At 40.7% G+C, this 22,533-nt stretch overlaps 1 protein-coding gene across 5 annotated transcripts in view; it reads right to left on the bottom strand.

Annotated features, from left to right (window-relative positions):
• The window catches only part of greb1l (GREB1 like retinoic acid receptor coactivator), a 43,563-nt gene extending 21,030 nt beyond the window's left edge, over positions 1-22,533 (bottom strand). For 3 of the 5 annotated variants that reach the window (XM_063461575.1, XM_063461578.1, XM_063461579.1), the window contains exons 1-4: positions 22,416-22,533; positions 3,034-3,140; positions 483-642; positions 99-281 (exon numbers count right to left, since the gene is read on the bottom strand). In XM_063461575.1, the coding sequence (XP_063317645.1) occupies positions 99-281; positions 483-639 (340 nt within the window). In that variant the 5' untranslated portion in view covers positions 640-642; positions 3,034-3,140; positions 22,416-22,533. Of the gene's footprint in view, positions 1-98; positions 282-482; positions 643-3,033; positions 3,141-5,562; positions 5,721-22,415 lie in introns of those variants that run through there. The other 2 variants (XM_063461576.1, XM_063461577.1) reach the window with 2 other exon arrangements.

Below are 22,533 nucleotides of genomic sequence, written 5' to 3'. Positions count from 1 at the left end.
CATGCAAACTCCACACAGAAATGCCCCAGGGGGGTGGGATTTGATAAGCAAAAGAGAATGAATGGAAGGATGGATGGATGGATGCATGGAGGTCATACCATCCAGGGTGCAGCAGCCATCCGGCGCAGGAGCTTGCAGGTAGGGAAGTGGAGGGCTGCTGGTGTCCGAGTCGTCTTCATCTTCCAGCTCCTCCAGATCGTTGGAAGAGTTGCCATTCACAAGCTCGTGCCCTAGGTGCTCCCTGCCATGGAGTGCTACGCCAGCTTTCGACTTCATATCAACTACAAAAATGTAAGATTATTTTTACTAAAAATTTAACTACATTTTAAGAAATACTTCAACAGAAAAGTGGAATGTTTAGTGAACCCTCTGACAAAATTTAAATATATGCTACATAAGGCTAAGTCTCTAAAGCACTAGCTGTCCAATGATCTCAATATAGTTTAAACTGATTTTTTTCCAGCTTCCTGTGAGCTTCTTACCTTCCATGTTACCAGGATATGGCTCAGGCTCTAAGTACAGCTGTGTGAAGATGGGCTGTGGATCCCCGCTGCTCGAGCGCAGGGACGCCTCAATCGAGTTGTGGAGAGCCTCCTCAAATCGGGCAGACTTCAACTGCCCTGCGTATGAATTCCCCATTATCTGTGGGAGCAGAGAGAGGGGGAGAGAAAAGAGCAGCATGAGGAAATGAACACAGTCATGGTTTTTCTCATCTCAAGTTATTGATTATTTCCTGTGTGCTAATAGCAAGCTCAACAGAGAGCCAAAATATAAAAAGCAACAGATCCCTGTAGAAAATGCATTCATGTTTCAAATAAATACTACTGTGCTCTGATGGTGTGAGTCAAAATTTGTTTTTATTGAAAACTGCTAATCAACTACCACCCTGCGCAACTAGCTTAAATATTTCAGAACCAATATGGGTTTATGCATAAAGCTGCACAAGCCTAAAATGCAGGATGAATCTCCTAGCTCAGTTCTCATTACAGACATGAAGCATGAGCCACGTTTTATATTTTAGAACTTTATAACAGTTAAATCCAACAGATCCAGGCTCCATCCAACCACAACCCCGAACTGGATGCTAAAATCTACATGATCTCATGTGAACAACGTTCATTTTTCTACAACAATGTGCAAACTTTGCTCAGTTTGGCTTCTCAGATGTGAAGATGTGTTTCTGACTCTCTTTGCTTCACGTGGGCAAACTGATTATCTGGAGAATTTGAACTGTTGGTCAGAAAAAAACCTACACTTGAAGTCAATCATTAAAAAAAACCTGACACATATATCAAATGTTAAAATAATCTTTAGTTGCAGTGATCTGTCCAGTTAATGATAAAAATGTTTAGTCTACTAGACAGTGTCAGTAGTAGCACAAACCACACACACACGCACGCACGCACGCACGCACTTTACTTTGTCGATGTCAGTCAAAACATAATGGCCAAGGCCAATCCTTTTTTCCTATCCCTTTTTGGCCTCGCTCTTTTGCTCTTTGCCGTTGCTCTGCCTGCACTCCCACCCACCCCCTTCCTAGTGTCCACTCAGTGACATCTGCCGAGGTCGGCCGCGTGGGCCCGTGGTTGGCCGACTCTTTGCTAGCAGGTGGCAGCTGGACAGAGGGCTGAGCATGTGGTCTCAGAGAAGCCAGCAAGAGAAGAAAACAGAGGGCAGGAGAAACAGAAAGCACTCCAAGTGTGGAAAAAAGAAAGCTTCACTTACTGAGCAGCACTTCAGTGTCCATTTATTAAAGACGCCTAATCAAACTCAAAGCTTTCAGCTTGTCAAAACATCTCAGCAGAGCCAAATTTTTAATCACTGCATTCTTGAAACACGGGTTTGGCCTGAAATGCCTCATGTTTGTCCTTGGACTACATTTGACCAGTTTAGCCTTCAGCTGTTTGGAGGAAAAACTCCTCATTAAGGTCTGAGATCCCACACAGCTGTGACATGACAACAGTATGTGCTTTAGATGTGCGTGCGTGTACGTAACAAAATAAACAAAAAGTACTAATTATGACTGACTGAATATATCAGTCAGTGAATAAATATCTACAGTTTTCACACAAAACAAAGAAACTCCTAACATTGTTTATAATATTGTAAATAAGAGGTAAGGTGGAAATAAGAGGTAAGGTGGAAATTAAGCTGAAGTCGCAGTTTGCCTTGAAGGTGCAATTTTGCCCGTGCCTGGACAGGTTTCAGACTCAGTGTTTACTTAACAACCTTCCTGGGGAGGAATCTGACCAACCCAGACAAAAGACAAGATTAACAGTGCCTGACTGTGCTGTGGAAGAGATAAGCAGCTTAAGAGAACGAAGCTACAGTACTTCTTGCTTAACTGATGGAGGAAGGTGGCTGCACAGAGAAACAATGACTAATGGCTAAAAGAAAAAAAAAAGAAAGAAAGAAAGAAAGAAGCTGGGTGCCTGAGGACATTTGTAGCCATTGCCGGTTCATTCTGAATGTCAAAACAGGCTCCGGAGACTTCTTTGCTTGGCTGAGTGTGAAGCCCCACTGGACAGATTTGTCATTAACCCAGCCTGGGCGAGGTGAATGCCAAAAATGACCTTTTATCACCTGTGCAACTTAAAACAAAGCGTGACTGTGGTAGGGGTCACTTAACGGATGTTGTGACTCAGGTGGTTGCTAAGGTCAGCTGCAGTGGTGGAGGGTATTTCAGGTCAGTCAGCAGCTGAAGTGTGCCTGATGGATGGTTAAACATAATGAGCAGAAGAAGCAGTTTTAATGTTCAAAGACTAATGGCCAACGTTGGGAAGTCACGTCAATGAATGAAACTGCCTTTCAGGCTGTCAGATGGTCAGTCAAGGCCATTCCACAGCTCCTGGGTGGCATCAACAGATTGCATGAATGTGACCCCGGGTCAGAAAAAGCTAATCTAATCCTCACTCAGAGGGTTGGAGAAGACCACTACAGACAAAATGAGCTGCAAAGAGTGAAATCTGAAATTCTCAGAGAGGAAACATTGGCAGCACATAAAAAAAAAACAAAAAAAACAGGCTGACTTACGCAGTCAGACTGTTCCCAGGTGTGACAGGACTCTGCTACATGCTGGATCGCTATCACTCAGCAGAAATTTCCATCAAAGGCATGTCACTCCCTCGTTGCTTGAAGACCTGAGGGAAAGTAGCAGGAAGATTGAAGATTAGCTCAGAGTGTTTAACTATGCTAAGGGTTTCTCCAGATAGTCGAAATTATACTTTCTGTGCTTGAATGTTAAATCTGGATGTTCATAAAAAGAACATCCTAGTTACAGACAAAACCCCCCACAAAACATCTATAATGTTTAAACAAACAAACTAAAAATAAACAATTAGATCCAGTGTATTTACTTTATACTAAATAATTCATAAAACATGACTGATGAGTCTACTTTTTGGCAATTTGAGGGGAAAAAAACTACAGCTGTTTGGAAAGCCCCCCAAAATGATTTAAGCTGCAACTAATACCCACAGTCCAAAGGGCATGCTCATTCACAAAATGAATGAGGGCACTTTTAGCCACTCAGACATTACATGCAGCTCAGCCTGTGGCATATGTACATGTATAGCTGTGTAGAAAGCCCACTATTACGTTTCCCCGGCCCCGAGGCCATTTTCATAAAGTACAACTGGGTGTTGCTGCAGCACTCAACACACAGTCAATACCCTGTGAATGGCTTTAAGTTACTTTGACCCTTTGACAAAGTATTGTTTAGCTAATCAAGCTTTGATATAACAGAAGCAAAGTTCCTTTCAAAACATTGACAGCCAAAATCTACCCAGTCATCACCTCTGACTGTACAGATATTCTGTTCAAAAAAAAAAAAAAAAAAAAAAGTAGTAGCTTGTCTGGGGTCCAAGTCCTTCAAATAGAAAGTGCACACAAGCGGGTTCAACTTGTATTTACCCATTTTGTGAATGATTAGCCAGCGTGACACAGTGCATCAGAGACTTAAAAACATCAGCGTGTCACAAAGCAGAAGCGTATCTGCCTTTAACACCAATGCAACAGAACTGCCTACCAAAAAACATTCAAGGCGGAAAGAAAATTGAAATACAACTCTGGTTTATGTTTTGTCCTCCCACAAGTGTTCCCGCAGCTGTTGATGTAAAACTCAAACCTAAGCTCTTGCAATCGGCTAATTACCCAGGGAGCAGAGTCTTTAAATATTTTGATGCTTATCTGGTTGTGACGGGTAGACATCACAACAGGAGGCAGAGATGACTCTGGAGATGAAGCTGAAGAAGCCATAAATTTAGACACAAAAACAAGACAAGCCCGAGGTGCTACATAATAAAGTCCTGTTTTTCCAGTGATGTAACGTGAGAAAATATTCAGACTTAAGTGCTGTTTTAGTTTCTTTCTTAAGCAAATTTCTTGAAAGTGGGACAGGATTAAGCTAATGGTTAAAGACAATGCTTACTTAAATGCATGCAAGCACAGCCCAACTATAAAATATACATCCATTATTAATATAATGGCAGTATGTTCTGTTTAGATAGGTTGATACAAAAATGCATATATATAAAAAATAATAATTTAGGTTAAAAAAAATGCATAATTGTTTAAGAAATTTTACTTTGATCTGTCAACTTCATGTGCAGTCTTGAAAAAATGTTGAGAAAAAAAAAAAAACTGCAGCCAAAACTTTTTTTAATCTTGAAAATGAAATCTTGTTTACTACATTCAGTTTAAAAGAAGGGAAATTCAACATTAACTAAGAGGTGTGAATTTTCTTCAATTGGTAAGTACACTACAAAGGTAAATTGAGATTCTCCTCTTGACAACTTCACACAAAAATAAGTAAAGCTTGCTTAGAATTAATGTTCACATCTCATGTTTTGTTGTAGCTGATGCGCTATTGGTGAAATCTCTTCTTAAACAATATGTGATCCGTTAAAGATCAAAACCATATCAGAGCTTTACCCTGAAAAGAAGTCAGATCAAAAGTTCATCAAACTGAACCAATCTTACTTTTGACCCGGCATTTTCTTTCTCTGCAGGCTCCTTTTGTTTCTTGCTCAGCTGCATAATTACATTACAATGTTTAAACAGAGGGAAAGAGGCAGGATTAAACTTGCTTACCCTCCACCCATTTTAATAACATTGTGATTTAGCATATGTTTTGCAGCAAAGTCAAACAAATGCAAGGTAATGTGTTTTATCTAACATTACATTTATAAAAAGGAAAAGATGTTGACATCAAGCAATTAAACTTGACACTTGGCCTTTATTTGATGTTTGCTAATCAAACAAACGCAGCTGGCTGAAAATGAGTTAATTCAGGGTTTGAATGAAATTAGCCAGTTTTAAGGGGAATTTCATAAATATTTATTTACACCTCACTGTTGCACAATTTGAGGAAAAATTTCAACACACACTTAACATTAAAAAGAACACCGTCTATGACATGAGATAAACGGTGATGGGGGCTGGAGAGGGGGGCGGTGAGAATAAAACAAACTGAACGAGGTGCTAAAAAAACCTGTACCAATAATGCTGAATCAGGGCCACATGTGACACACAGCACATAGTTTTAAGAAGCTTCTGCTGTACCTTCCATGACTCCTCGAGCAGCTTAAAATTCCAATCAAATGTAGTAAATCCCAAACGTGAAGCCACCTGTTCAAATATCATCCATGTTAAATAGTAAATCCTTTTATTTTTTGATATCCAGGCAGCATATGGAGTTTCAGTCCTTTCTGGTAGCCACCTTTGTCATTATCCTCTACAGAGAACTGGAAATCCCACTCTTTCCCTTGTTGCAGCAGAAACCCTCCCTCCTCTCTCTCTCTCCCATGCAAACAAACACACACACACACAGAGACCTCCCCCTAGGCCTTCCTCCGTCCCACGCCATTTGCCAAAGAGGGAGGGTATCCATTGGGGGCTCATTCATTACAGCCCTGCTGACCCCCCGTGGTGACAGATGCTCTTGGAGGCCTGCAGAGCTCTCTCTGTGTGTGTGTGTGTGTGTGTGTGTGTTGGGGGGAGACGACAAAGGAGAGGGCCTACATTTCCCCGCTGCCACACAGCCGCAGCGCCCTGCCACGTGTGACCCCCAGCACGTTAAGACATCCTGCATGGGCACTGTGTCATGTGGAAGTTTTCATTTTCAAAAAGAATGAAGCAAAGAGAGGGGAGGGGGGCACAAGTCTTTAAATCAAACTTTCTATCCTATGCTCAACTCAATCTCTCACAGCCACACCCAGCTTTATATTGTTTGTGTGTGTGGGGGGGGGTGGGGTGTCATTTCAGAAGATGGGAGAGACTCCAGAACCAGAAAGGATCTGTCCCCAGCAAAGTGGAGACAAGAATGTCAGGTCAGCTTTGGCATTTTGTCTCCATAGCCCTTACCCAGGATTGACCCCACATTAGGCTTTTACTCCTGCTATAAATACCAGGAGGCTCATCTGGTCAAAATAAATAAACAGAAATGCACCACAAATCAACAGGCGCTGGCAGATGTTGGGGAACTGTATGTCATTACAGCCCAGTGATCACAGTTGGCACTTTATCATGACATTGTCAAGAGAGGAAGGACTTAAGGCCAACATGACCTCAGTCTACACCGTATTTCCTTGAGTCGAGTTGAAAACACTCCTCAAACTTTCTCTTTCTGGGGTAGCGGAAATTCTGCAACACCTTTAATTACCTGACTTTTAATGGGAAAGACAATTGGCTATCTGTCTATCTGTAGTAGCAGGAAACTGTTCACTGTTTCTAATGAGTGGAAAATGCGAGAATATTTTGATCTGGCCTTCAACATGTAGAGTCAGTATGATTTGTGCAGCATCCAAAGGCTTCTGTGTTTGTTTTCTTGCTGAAATGTTTGCAAGAATTTGTCAGGTAAACAGCAAGTGAACTCACATGTACTTGCCAACAGGGAAGAAACAGTCAACAGTGACCCTAGGATTCTAGGTCTCTTGCTTTCATACAGACATTTGATCATTTTGGCTTAAAAATGCTATTTTTAAGACAAGACGACTTCCAAAAACTCATAAAATACTAACATGGTTTTATCATAAATTACTCCATTATCTGATATCTTCCTTTACTGGCCCGGGTTTCTGCTTCACTGAGTCATGTGACTGACGTTCCAGTTCATTACCACAGACACGGTCAACAGTTGTTTTAATCAAGTTGTGTGGAGCTCTTCTCACCTCCTCTCCAATGGGTATATTGCAGCGCATTCAGTGTGACGGCTGCTGTAAACCACCACACGAACCAATCAGGGCATTCATTAGTGCTTCATGCAGTCATTTCACTCAGTCAGACATTTGTCTAAATGCTGGGTTTGAGTTTGACTGTGAAATTTTCCAAGCAACTGCTGATTTAGACCAGACTTAGTAAATCAGACTGACTCACAGGCGCTTTATTAAATTATAATTGGCATTTTTGGGTGGTAAACACAGACTACCTGCAGTAGTCCATCCATTGCAATGAAAGTGAAATTTTGACAAAGATCCAACTGACACCAGCACAACCGCAAGTTCAACTGGGGGAAAAGAGCTGTCAGCGTGATTTATCTCTAAGCCCCTGACTTTGACACGGCCTGTCCTAAATAGCCCATTTAAAATGGAGATAATGAGTAAACCCCGCATTTTCTTTGGCCTCAAAAGACACTGTGCAACAAAACAAAAGAGTGTGGATTGAATGCTTGCCCGCCCCTGAGCCCATCCTTCACCACTGTATTGAGCTCTAAGGGGACAAAGGGGAAGTATCCCTGCCACTGCCACCTGAGGAAAGACAAGTCACATGACCAGCATTAATGGGAGATCTTGGGCTTTCTGGGCTCTTAAATTTGGAAGGGGGTAGGGAAGTGGAGCTCTTCCTCTCTTGGATTCCCAGAGGAGTGCCGGAGCTTTGACTTAGCTGAGTCAGCAGTTGCCGAACCCTGGACTGAGCTACAAGAGAATTATTTGCCTAAACTTGTATCTGCTCCATTATATAATCTAATCAACTTGTCTAACCCAGCGCATGCATGACTGATGGAAGCACACAGGATGCCTGTCGTTACACAGCAGCTCGAGGCTTCAACTTTAAGAATGAATCCAGATCCATCAGATGTATGAGCGGACACGGTGCTAATAACCCTGTTATGGTAACAAAAGAGTCCTATACTGTCAAAAAAAACAAACAAAAAAAACCCAAGTAAGAAAACGACAAAACCACCACATGGAAATTCCCGTAACAGAATACCCATTTCTACTAGCGACAAGTGGGCTACCTGTCAAAGGTGTTACAAGTTGCACTTTTATTTGCTATGCAGGTGACAGTCTGCCGGTCTCATTTCCTTATTAAAACCCCCAAACCTTCTTCGAAACCTCCCCCTCTTCCTCCAAATACTACTCCTACTCCCCAGGGCTACCTGCTGAGCCCTGAAGTGCAAATCAGTGCTAGTGAGGATAGCAGATGAGCTAAGGTCATTCATGGCTTTCCAGTGAGTCAAACAAACAAAGGCAAACATTCCAGCTGAATGCCATTGCTGAAGTCAGCAGCAACAGAAAGAAAGACGTTGAGAAAGAGACAGAGCAGGGCTCAGTGCAGAGAATAGCCCCAGGGTCCGTTTGTATGTGTGTGCGTGCGCGCGCGTGTGCACATGCACATTTGTGCGTCGTAGGAGATTATCTGCGCAACTATAAAGTGGGGTGAACCAAGGTTTAAAGCCTGGTGTGACCAGAGGGAACGGGGGCAGGGTCTTGGGCAGGAGGAGGGGTGGACAAAAGGAGCATTTGGGCAGATGAAGAAGTCATCATCATTAAGCCACTGGAGGTTTACTGTCCAGTTATAAAACTCATTTAAAAATTAGGGGCTAGGGGGTGCGTGTGAAAGGCCAGCAGGGCTGGAAAGGCCTGCGAGGGTCTGGAGAGAGGTGTATTAACTCGCTGAGGAACTGTAGAGCTAATTCATTAGGGGACAAGCGGTCTTTGTGTTAACACTAGCTTGATTGGAGTGGTGACCTTGCCACACACTGTGGCCCAGAGGAAGAGTTTAAGGGCAAGGTATTTAACCTTAAACTAAATCTCAGCCATGGACAAAGGGCCAGCATCATTTCGTGCCGAAGGTCTGCCAAACTGATAACTAATGTAACGCAAGTGGAAAACAAACTCAAAAAGTGGAAAACACTGTAGACTACAGCTGTTTGTTTATAGAAATAACTAATATTTTAGCATGCTCTTTATAGGATATAACTGAATATGCATCTGAAACTGTTGACTGATTGGCTAAAATTGATTATTCACTCAAATCTAAATTAATCTGCAACTACATTGATAATTGATAAAACTGCTTCTTAGTGGATGATAAACTAAATCTTTATGGACTTTTCTCTGTTTGCCTGATAAAAAAAACAAATTTTGTGTGACTAATAATCACCACCTTTACTGACTGTTTATTGCCGCTCAACAGGAAGCAATATGCCAAATGTAGCATATTAATGTGGATTAATATTTTTTCCAATTGATTCGGGAAGTTTAGTATCACCTGTCCTCCCAGTTTTGATATCAATTCCAGTAAAAATCCAAGTGAGATGCATAAAACTACACTTTTTTTGTCATTAAGGAACTGTAAATGAAGGACACACTTATGAGAATGTTCTACAGCCTTTATCAAGCAACAAGTCCAGGCACTTTGATTCTGTGAGAGACTCTGCACATATTTAATTTTCTATCATTTACTAAGTTACATGTCAAATTTAAGTTGATGGGCATCTTTTTCATGAGCCCACATAAAAACAAATAGTAGCAACAAACTTTTAGACTTTCAGAAAGCATGATCACTTGCAAAAAATATCTGCCACCCTCTAGATTATGTGGCAGAATATTTTCCCAGCTAGCATAATCGAATGAAAGTGAAGGACAAGCAATAATTTACAATGCCGTCCATGACTGTGTAATAAAACAGGAGGCCTGCTAGTGAACCCAATCTGCATTTTACAACACTGCTGGGTTGAACGCCAGTTCACCTAAGCTGAAACAACAGGGAGAGAGACACAGGACCCTAATACATTTATAGACTTATTCAGGGAAGCCATATTGAATAAGGCAACAATAAGTTCTATTGCATACTGTAAAGCTGTCACTGGCAGCAGTCAAACACCGGTCAATGCTAAAGGGCAAGAGGACAAAGGAGACAAAGATTTGTTGCTTTGAATTTAAAGTGGTTAAAATACATTCTCTAAAACATCATCTTTTTACTCCAGGACTAGAAACAAGTCAATCATTCCTGACCTTGCATAAAAGAGAGAAAATAAAAGCTTTTTAGAGCCAAATTCATGTAAATATCCATATTTCATGACTGCTTTTATTTCATCCAATTGAGCCTCTACCATTTTCACAGCTACTTCTAACATCTGGTCTGAACCCAATGGCTCATTCCAGATTAGATCTTTGATAATGGTTGACCAGGCCTTGTCCTGGCCATAAAGTGCTGTTTAGACAGCCCTGTTTGTTATGGGGTGTAAAGGGAGATCCATGGATCATGGTGAAAGGGCCAACGCTATCAAAACATTTACGCTTATCAGATGACAAACCAGCAAAGGGGTCATGTTCCAGTTCCAGGAGCTGGCCTGGGCTGCCCTCCATCCTCCACGCAGACCAAACATCAGTCAAATGGAGGTGCTGAAGATGTGAGAGACTTCAGAGGTGATCACTGGAAAGGGCCGAGTATAGTTTTAAAACAAATTAATTCCCACAACTTGAAACTACATCCTACATCATTCTACAACATATGCATGTACCTGTAGACTATACTTTGAAAAATTAAACTAAAAAACTACTGAAACTGAAATGTACAGAATAGAATAAGAGCCACTGAAAAAAAAAAAAATTGGGGGGGGTCATGACCCCTTTGGGATTCTAAGACAAAAAACAAACCAAAAAAAGTCAGCATTAACTGATACAAAGTTCTAACTTTAACCCAGGAATTCAGACTTTTTCAGTTAACTTTATCCTCATAATTTGTACTTTATTCTCAATTCTAACTTTTTACAATTCTAAAAGTGATATTTATGAGAAAAAAGTCACAATCCTGCCTACTGTTCTTTGAATTCTCAAAAACTATTTTTTTTTATTTAATTCATTAATTATTATTATTATTATTTTAAACAGAGGTCTTCATCTTTTTTCCAAATACATTGCCGAAAAATTTGTACTAGGTATAAATCTACCCAAATTCATCTTGACGATTGATAAAGTAAATAATGAAAAGAAATCAATTGTCAACATTTCTGATAATTAATCAACTAAGTAATTTTACAAGACTCAAAGTTCTAGTTAGAGTTTTTCAGCTGTGATGCTTCACTTCCTTGACTATTTAAATATTTTAAACTGTTAAATTCAAAATAAGACGGCTGTTTGAGGTTTAAAAGACCGAATCCATGTTCTTGTATTGACAGATAATGATAATAATGAAGACAACTGGCAGGTTAAATAATAATGAAAATAATCATTAGCTCTCCACTAAATCTATCTTTAAACCTTTTCCCCCCTTTAAGGACAACTCATTCTCTCAAAGGTTCACACATCCAACACACTAACTTAATTTCAGCACACACTCATGGAGAGCACATAAGAAAGAGGTCTGTTGTGTTTATCAGGCATCCAAAGAGATCCACTTTTCACAATGGGACCTCTCCTTTCTTTTCCTTCCTGAAAAAGATCTCGGCCACCTTGAATCTATTTGACTGACAGCGTGACAAAGAGGCTTCTTAATGTCCTGGAGAAGGAGCCTCCTCCTCTTTCCCTCTAAACTTCCTTACAGGGCGATCAGCTGTATCCATCATACCCCTCTTCCTGACCCCAGGCGGCACTGCTGCATCGGCAGGACCCCACCCCCGTTACCCCCTCACTCTCTCGTCACATCTCCTCCATTCTCCACCACCCTCCCGATTAATAGGCACCAGGTTGCCCTCGGTGACGGGACACACACTTAAATCCCATCAGTCGTCCTTACAGCAGCAAGAGCCACAGCATCAGCAGGACTCTTTTTGTCTTAATCGGACAATGGAAGCAGAGCCAGCCTTTGTTTGGGGCTTGACCCTGCACACAAACTGTGCCGATTTGAAAAAGTGACAGTAAACCTATTCAGAGCTGTTATCACTTCATCCTGCCCAGGGTCCCTCCACCAGAGGAGAAATTTTACCAGCCAAGAGCCTCTTAGAAATTTTGGTATGTGAGGTTTTTTTTGTAAATTTGGTTGTACAATCATTCATGAAATCAACCTTGTCAGTAAAAGAACTACATAAGGACAATCTGAATGAATTTTAAAACTTTCTACTGTAGGCAATACACGCCTCAATTGCACTACAAGCACAGCTAAATGTAGTTTTAGAATTCCCCATTGCTTTGATATAGTCATTATAGGTAAACATATAGTATTATTGTAGGGTTTATATTACAATATAAGGCATCTTGAGGCGACTATTGTTCTGATTTGACGCTGTATAAATAAAACTGAATTTAATAGTCAGGTATTTTGTACTTTTCTAAATCAAAGCCTGATATGCTGCAAGTTTTTTGTAAAAAAAATTCTGACATGACAAATTAAAGGAAAAACCCCCCCAAAACATTTCTTTAAATCCCTTCAAATTATTATTATGATCAGCATGCTTTGGGAAAAGTTTTTCTTTGAATAGGGGTGAAAATTTAATAAAAAGTCTCTAAAACATGTTTTTATGTTAAAGCGAATGCACAGATCTACTTATAAAATAGTCTGTTGAATGTCTGCATGTTTTATTTCTGGCTGCACTCGAGCTGAAATTGTGCCTCGCACAGATAATGGAGAAGAGAGAGCGAGGGTGCTACAGAGAGTGAGAGCGAGACAGAATGACCTCCACCGCCACAGAGGAACGCTGAGTCCTCGCAGCACATGGCTGGGTCTTGGTCACCTTAGCCTTGGACGGGCTGCAACAGCCAATGGTATAGCCTTCTGCTACAGTCAGCCCTCTCCCCCACAATCCTGGCAGCAGGAACGCTCACTGACCTTGTGTTTCAATATGAAAAGGGAGAGAGAATGAGTGAGTAATGTCCTGTTTGGGATCGTGTTTGTGTAATTAAGGTTATGTGTGCGTGGGCAGCAGCATTTTTTGGAAAATCATCTATGGGCAAAGGCAAAGATGCTGCCAAGGTGACGCGGGAAATCTGGCTGAAAGCTTGAGTGTTTCCAGCTGCTGTTAGCATACATCAAGTTCTCTCACATTAACAATTACACACAAATTATACACATACAAAAAAAAAGAGAAAGAAATGTGCATCAGTGTTGCAACTCCAACATCTAAGAGAGATTACACCAAATGGGTTGTTAAAATGATTTTCAGATGTCAATTGGAGCAAAAATAATGTCATGATTGATCAGCCCAAACCCATAAGCAAAGATTATTCACACAGCTACAATTTTCACAGCTGGATTATTAAAATTAAATGCTACTTTTAGCTGTTCCCTTATTCACAAGAGGTCTGATTGGTGTTTGATTTGGTGCTCGTTATGACCCAACCCTAAAAGGAACTGTGCCACCTCGCAGAAAAGACGAGGTGAATGTGTACATCACTGCAGTGTGGGGCCAGCAAATTGGTGATGGTCAATTAGTTTTCTATTCCACAATCAGTCTTAACAATCACAAGAAAGACCTTACACAAAACCTCCAAACCCACACAGACTTACATTAAAAAATATGTATAAAGTTCAGCAAGGCTAAGAAAATCCACTTTATGTGTATGTGTTTGTGTAAAACATGTTTTGGTGTTAAAGTGAATGCACAGATCTACTTATAAAATAGTCTGGTGAATGTCTGCATGTTTTATTTCTGGCTACACTCGAGCTGAAAATGTGCTCGAGTGCTGAACAGCGCGCTGGTATATGCTTTAGTTCTGCAGTGCACCTAAGACACACACGCATGCACATAGTTGGATGGCCAGGCTAGAAACATTAACCAACTATAAATGACAAATTATTTATTAGACTATGTTAATGGACAGTTCACAAAGTCCTCAGTCTCTGTGGCCTCAGCATAAACATATAGAAGTTTTTAACATCATTTAACTGAATCTGTGGTTTATTTTAAAGGACTGGAAACTGATTACCCTAGCACTTCCTTAACCTTTCGCCCATTATTTTTGGCTCTTGTTCCGCTAATGTGTGCATACAGAAATATAGAAAAAACACTTTGTGATTGTGCACCACTGCCCTCCCAGAAAGTGTCCTCTTCTCTCTGCTAATATCCCTGTGGGATGGATAATCACTCTCTCCCTCTCTGAAGCCCTCTCACCCCCCTCATTAATTTTACAAGGTGACAGAATAACACGTGAATTAGTAATCAGTCATCAAAGGTTGGTTGGTTAAACCCATAAATAATTCCATACACCCCATTTTCTCATATTAAAACTGGGTTGAATTTTTGACACAGGGTTCCTGCAATTGTTTCACAAGAAAAGCCTTGCTGGGACAGAAATGACTTCTGTCTTACAAAGCTTTTAAATTGAAAGAGGACACGGGAAATTCACAATGCAACAACAAACAACACAGTGGCTCAAAAGTACTACAATATGAACAACTTATTCGATAAAATAAGTCCTCGGAGAAGCCCTCTAATCTAAATAAAAAACAAGAACCAGTTACAACTGAGTTAAAACAGTCTTTTTTGATACTCTTTACTGTTACTGTACCAACAATAACAGTAAAGAGTGATGCTAGTTTCAGCTAGCATTAGAGGAAGCTAGCTCATTAGCTACCTGACCCAATCACATTTTTAGCATTTCAGTACACTACGCCATGGTATACTTTTACCTTTGTTGTTGATCCAGAAAGTAATCGTCGCCAACTCCGTCCTCTCGTTATAAATTGAAAATAAACCAAATGGCTGAAAGTTGCAGAGCAGTTGAGTACAACCTGGGTAAATAACTAAAAAACTTTTAGCATGCTAAACTGAAAAATTGAGACTTCAAGAGGAAAACTTTATACCAACCTAACCCACTGCCTGTGTGTGTGTGTGTGTGTGTGTGAAGTAAGCTGGATTTTTTTCTTGGTCATAAATATTAACAGGTCAGTTTTAGCCTACTGAACGTCTGTCAATCGAGTTAAAGCATTTAAAACAACATTAGCCGTATAACAGTGCCTGCTAACATAGCAAAAGCTCACATTTTTGAGCCAGCTAATATTAAGCGATCTTATTTGCTTTTTGGGCCTCGGTTGCAGTGGGCGTGGCTTTCAGAGTACCACCCGACCCCTGGCCTTTGTCTCTAACGGCTCTCTCCTGATACATGCGTTAGGGGTGATTGCATTTTATAGACTAACTCTGATTGTTTTATTTCCTCATCTGGAAGGGAAAAAAACAGCACTACACCTAAACCCATTAACACTGCAGTTAAGAGACACACTAATGATCATATGCAATGCTGTATGCCATTATAGCTGTCATGTCACATGAAGTGTGACATGCAGTCAAAAACAGAGCACTTCTGTAAGTGTTAAATGGGCTTGGTGGAGCTGAGGGAGTAATAAGAAGAAAAATTTAAAACTAAACTGCAATGCCAATCAAAATTTAAAGCAGTAAATGCTAAAAATAAATAAATCTTTTGCTTGCTTGTGTGAACAGAACATTCAGACAGATGAAGTGAAATTGCTTTAGTTATGACATAATATAGTGTTTTAGACATTCACTTAAAGCCGGTTCGATCCCAGGTGAAGATACAAATCCTTTTGGGGTTGTGTCAGGAAGAACATTCGACAAAAAAAAAAAAATCTGCCAAATCAAACATGCAGAGCTACCCGCTGTTATTTTATCTCATTGCAATGGTTCAGGCTCAGGTTACTTTATTTGTACCCATAGGTAGATTTACTTTGCAGCAGTGAGTCATCCATACTCACATTTTCTGCAGAGACACAGACACATGTAGCAAAGCTATGATATGTTTATCTGACTAATGGCTGCTGGAAAAAAGCAGTTTTTAAAAAGTGTTGTTCTGTACTTTAAGACCACAAAATAAAAAGTTGTTCAGAAGGAAGAAACTGAAGCTCCTTATGCATTGTCAAGTAAAATTGAAAGTGTTGCACAAGGATGCTGGGCTCAGCTGTGGCTCACCAATCAGCGTCTTAAACGCAGACCACAATCTACCGAGTGGATTTCTGCCAAAGTCCCTTGCCAGACACCAAAAGCACCTCCAGAGATCATGTTTCCATGCTATTTTAGCAGGACGCAGTTGGGCCAACATACTATTAGACAGGAAATTTTAATATGTGGCCAATTGGAAGAATAGTGTCATAACTCAGGCAACCTAGGGAACAGGCATGTGCTTACGTCATTACCTTTAGATGAGATGGAGCCTTCAAACGTGTTGATGTTGTGAAAATGTCTAATCTTTTACTAATCCTGCCCAAGTAAAACTGGTCTGTAAAGATGCAGTAAATAAAAAAGAAAAAAAAAGATTTAAAACAAGTGACATCAACAACTAAACCTTTCTCCCTTTTTTAAAGTCACATGCTTGTGCCACCACCACTTACTTTATTGCCCCTTTAAACTAGAAACACTCCAGTATATTGTTTCAAGACTGCTTAAATGGCTTACTTCAAGATGGTATGAACAAAAACACAATAAGACCATTTAATCTGGAGGATTCGGAAAGCAAAACCGTAAATTTTCCTTCACAGTATTATGCTGTGATCCAGACTGTCGCACAGCACATGCTGTGTTCTTTAAAACGAACATGAAGCTGCAGGCTGAAATTTCTGTCTGCAGGTACTGTACCACTGGAGCTGGCATCTGTGCATGGGCAGGGAATACAGCAGTACACCCTGTGAGAACACACTGTTCCATAACACTGCTGTGCAAGAAGGGATTCTCAGCTGAATGCTTTCGAGGTTTCAGTGGCAAGAATAAGGATATATTATGACTGAGTGCTCTCAGTGGAGACACACGCACAATTTGCGCTTCGTGAGTTCATATTGCTGTAATGGAGTCCACAAAAATCTGAGAGATTGATCTTAAAAAAAAAAAAAAAAAGGAGGAACAGTGTAGACTTGAGTCTGTACTTCGTGCCACAATCCTACTGTGATGTGATTTGCAAGATGCAACCTAATTTCTTTTTCCAAGAGTTCAGCGAGAGTCCCTCCTTCACCTTGACATGCCATCACTCCCCCACAAACACGTGCATGAACTCCCGCCTTCATGGTGAACCTTTGACACACTTCCTGGCGATTGACTCGAGGGCACAACCAGCTCGTTTTCATTCATTTCTGGGGGTGCATGTGCAGATGAAAAGAGCGCAAAAGTCTGGATGATAATATTCTGTAACTGCACCACAAAAAGGAGTGTATGAATAGAGGATGAGCATGGTAACAGGAGGCTTAAATCAACTAAGGATTAGGTTCACTAAATCATTTGGTTAGTCAAGCAAAAATCCAGCAGTGACAGATAAGAGCCTGCCCTGCATGTCAGAATCATAGATAACAGGACAACAGGAAGTGGTGTCTACTGTGGTTGCGTAGCACTCATGCATAAATGTACACACACACAGACACACCACCAAGATTAGCATCATAGATCTCCTTTTGCAACAAACAGCAGGATGTTCAGCCCATCGTTTTTGGCTGCACCTCTACATTTACATGTCCTACATTCCTGACTATAAGTTCCTTTCATCCATCACAAAAAGCCAGATCACTCTAGGACTGAGAGAGAAAAAAAAGGGGGCATTCTTTCAGCTCAGAGGAATTTCATCCTTACAGCGTTTCCGTTTCCCCTTTGCTCCTGAGCAGGCCGTAAACACTGAGGTGTGAAGCAGACTCTCACCCAGAAGCACAAATTCACGGTCGGCTGAGGGGATAACGTTAAACAGTTAATTATCTGCATTTTATTTAAGGGGTGCGTTAAATTAAGTTCAGCCTAAGGCTACGTCCACACTAGCGTTTTCAGTCGTTTTCACAGAGTTGTGCGTCCACATTGAAACGGCCGAAAACGCTTACGTTCCAGTCCTGCGCATGCGCAAAAGCAAGTGAGAATTAAAGAATTTGAAGAAAAGCTATCTGGAGCATGTACAAACTGATATTAATCTTTTTTAGGGGTGTCAAAATTGAGAGCAATCAAAACAACTGCTGTATAATGCACTCCGCTATCTTTGTTTAATTGGTCACATGACTGCATCACATGACTAAAATGCATCATCGTTTTAGAAAGTCTGCATTTTCGAGTGTCCGCACTGCGACGGGACAGCTCCGTTTTGAAATGTATACGTTTTCGAGAGCGTTTTCAAAACGCTGCGTTTTTCCTTGGGGAAAACGCCGTCTCACTGTGGACGGGAGGCCAAAACGGAGAGAAAACGATGCGTTTTCAAACGAAAACGCATTAGTGTGGACGTAGCCTAAGTTTTAAATGAAATTGCTCTGGATTTTGATGCCCACTTAATTTTTTGTTCATCAAACCTTATAGTCTGGAACTGAATACGTACAACCCTCCTTTGCCATAAAATCCCAAGTTTGGCTCTAAATAAGTACTATGTACTAATTTCTGTTTACGTGTATGTACTGTAGTGAGAATGGTTGGTAAAGAGAGAAGAAATGTGTACTGAAGTAAATAAAAAAAACAGATATAATTGCTCAGTTTCCTGCAGGTGAAACTAAGACATAACAGCTGATGGTGGAAGGCTTAGAGAAGGAAGCCCTCCCCCGGTAGCGGGATCAATGCACATAAATGGAAGAGGTCACAGACCTTTGACATCTCCTTTCAGCCGGGGGAGGGGCACAGGCCTTTGTGAGATTGGCTTTAATGATCCAGTTGTCAGGCGTGTCATACACTAGCATACAGTACATACAGTCTGAGTCACATTTTTGGTCTTTCCTCTTCACACTAAGGTTTTACACATTTAACTAATCCAACAGCAACAAGTGTCAGGTTTGGATAAAGAAAAGTAATATCCTGTCTGCATCCAGCTGCCTTGTTTCTAGCTTCATCACTCCCACTTCTTTTTTCACCCTTTTCTCTCATCTCTTCCCCTCTGGAGGCTCCCCAGCTCTTCTCAAACCTTATTTGTGCTTCTCCTCTTCTTCTTCTTCTTCCTTTCATGATGCATTTTTCAAGAGACATTTAATCATTAAAAAGGAAACATGGAGGACCACTTTCTACAGTGTTTGCTGTTTCCATGGTTCCGCAGAGATGATATTGAAAAATTAAAATTAGCAAGATGCCAAATATTAAATATTCACTCGGATGAATGAGAGCTTCAAAACACACGGTGAACTGTTCTTTCTGCTGCTTTTTAAGTGAATAGAATGGGAGACAGACGTGATTCTCTGCAGAAGAAAGAAAAACATACAGCCCTTACGTGGCCCCTGTAGTCTGAATATTTGCTTTCATTTATTTAGACTCACAACATTACAAGTGAACACAGTGTTCCTGGCATTCTTGGCCCTCAATAAAAATAAAGAAAAAAAAAGGTTAAAAGTTTACGAGCATCCATGTGGAACACGTTTGGCTTCGCACATCATGGCTGAGATGCTCTTTAAATTTTCATGTTTCGCTGAAAAGGGCCAGTTAATCTTTGATATACAGTGACACGGTAAGGTTAATTAGCTAACTCTATCCATCTGAGTCACATTAGACACAGTTACCGCTAAAAAGCACTAAAGAAATCTCATTAGGAATCAGAAAACATCTTCTTCTCCTGAAAGTGAACCTCGATTTCTCTGTAATTTATTTGCATTTACCAACAAGCATTTTTTTTGTAGGAGACCTGACCTCTGTTTGCAAGAAGTGGAACGTAATGTTTCTTTATAGGGAGGGAGGGATGGAAATTTACTGCATTTCCAGCTTGTAGTCGCACTACAGAACAACATATGTGAGACAAATGCATTAAATTGAATTTTTCTTTAATTAAAAAAGCTACAAAATACATATAAAACAATATCAATTAGCTTGAACCTCAAACAACTGCAACAGTAAAGCTGCCGAGATATTAATGCACATGCAGTAATAATTTAAATAATACAAATAAATGTAAAAACACACATTTTATATACTGAATATTTTAACTTTTTATATTTTTAGGATATTCTGCTGACAAAATTTACACACTTTTGTTTAAGTAAGCAAGTCAAATTTTAGTGCTTACTTTTTCTTGCTGTGGCACTGATGGAAACACTGATATTTTAATGAACTACGTTTTCGATGACAGAACAAGTTTTGGTGACACAATCGTATTGACAACACGGGATATGAGGATAAAACCTGAATAGAGGGTCATGACTCCTGCCTCAGCAATTTGATGAATGGCGCCTACATTGAGGACCACCTGTTTTCTGGGGCTTGTCACACTGCAGCCGAAGAAGTGTGAAAACAATAGCGCTGATCTCTCTAGTTTGGATTTTGTCCCTCGTGCCATCTGCACTCGTGATCAGAAAAGGGCACATTCACTGAGAAGTACTTCAGAAAGGATCAACAGAAGCATCTGCTGGTTACCCCCGGAGGTGTTTTTGTGATCTCAAAACTGGTATCGTGGATGATCTGATTTAGTTTCATTGATCGGTATATAAAATTTGCTTGAAGCCACCATGGAACCTGAATCCACTGTGTTACTGATTAAATGGATAGTCAGTCGGTTTGAATCCCTTTTTGTTATGACAGTGAATACAACCCTCAGTGATCTGACAGAGCCCAGTTTGTCATAACAGCAAATGAACACGAATCTTCTTTGTGAAGGAAAAAAAGAGAAAGGCACAAGGCCAACTGAGTAAACAACACGACATGAACACCAAAAGCAGAGCCCCAAAAATTACAGTGAGAGAATAATGACAGGAAAATAAATCAATCTGTTACCCTGGTGACAATTGCCTGAGCACGAATGGATGTGAAATAGTCATTTATCCACAACCTGGTTACATTTTTTTTTTTCACAAGCAAAATGTCATGCTGCATTTTTGGAAAACCTCTTTGCCTCATAACTGGTTTCCAACACAATAAAACAATGGATGAGAAGATGGGGAATAAAAGGAAGGTAGACCAGCATCGTAAGGAAATAAAAGGTCGGATAATACTCCGCCCAAATAAGATCTGTTATTATTTTAAATAGGTCATCGTTTGAAGGCGAACAGAAATTAGGTGCATCTTACTTAATTTGTAGTTTTGAACGATCCAATGTGCATGTTTTTATGAAAAAGGGAGGGACCTTCAGGTGTTTAATGAAACAACAGCTTAGAAATTTTTAAAGCTTTACTTGAGACTGCAGATTAAAAAGTTAAGATGCAACAGTCACTGAAAGCAAGCCAGTCAGAGCCTTCACAAAGCAACATGAGAAAGAGACATCTCCTTCAAGGCTAAAGAGAGAGACCTGTCCGAGTGCACGAATGCTGTCATGGGGCCTTAGTTATCTCCACCAAGATTAAGTCCCAATTGTTCACCAGGAACAAAGGCAGCCAGTGAGGAAACCAGCCCCCCAAGGGCCAGATGGTCAGCGCTCAGAGCCCCCCTGACCCCTCCATTCCTTGTCCTCTTTGACAGGGCTGCGCGTGCTCCACGCAAGACAGGCCACCCAACTAATCGACAAATGAATGATTACTCATGTGATACTGTACTCATGTAACGTTCCTGCTGTGAAGCAGTAAAAAAATAAGCAGAACGTCTACTGTAAGCACCCCCGTGCATCTGGTACAGTGCCAAATGTGCTGTGGATGGAAGGATGTTGTAATATGCACAGGCTCCACATAAACCTCCTGCTCACTCTTATCTGATATGACTTTATCTAAGCTGCTGAAGCTTGTTTCAACACCAAGCCTTAGGCAACTGTAACAGTATTCAGCAGACACACGCACAAGTATTAGTGACCTGGCTCCAGGCACAGTCGGCACGACTTTCCTAACAATGAATAATTACCAACAAGTACTGAAGCAATCACAGTGGATAAATGGACTGATTGCTAAAATGATCATGTTAAAGCTCGGCTGCACTCTCTCTCACACATCTTGTGGGGACATCTAATTGACATAATGCTTACCCTAGCCCCTTACCCTAATCCTAACCATGAAAAATGAATGCCTAACCATATCCCTTACCCTAAACCTAACCATAACCCAATTGTAACCCTGTCACTAAAACCTCTCAAAAAAATACTTTCCAACTTGTAAGGACCAGGATTTTGGTCCAAGGGCTGTTGTTCCCCACAAGTACAGCAAACTTCCAATTTTTGGTCCCCACAAAGATATAAACACACACACACACACACACACACACACACACACACACACACACACACACACACACACACACACACACACACACATAGAGCCAGCGTTTACAGCTGAGCATCAATGACATCCCGATTTAGAAGGCTTGCTGGTTTGTGCCAATTATACTGCACCAAAACAAATTAAGGTCGCGAGGAAAATAAGAAATAAAAATAAAAAACGCAGTTCAAACGCAAGCCTACCTTATATGTAACGCAGAAAGTCAGATTTCCACGGGGATTGGGGTCCGTGTGTAAACTTGCGCTCTCCGGTTCCGACGCCAGTACCAACGTTGCTGCTGCTTTGGGCGCTCGGCTGCTC

This window comes from Pelmatolapia mariae, linkage group LG18 (genome assembly GCF_036321145.2).
Source record: "Pelmatolapia mariae isolate MD_Pm_ZW linkage group LG18, Pm_UMD_F_2, whole genome shotgun sequence".
NCBI lineage: Eukaryota > Metazoa > Chordata > Actinopteri > Cichliformes > Cichlidae > Pelmatolapia > Pelmatolapia mariae.
Note: the sequence above shows the minus strand (reverse complement) of the source record. Positions and strands in the feature narration are given on the sequence as shown.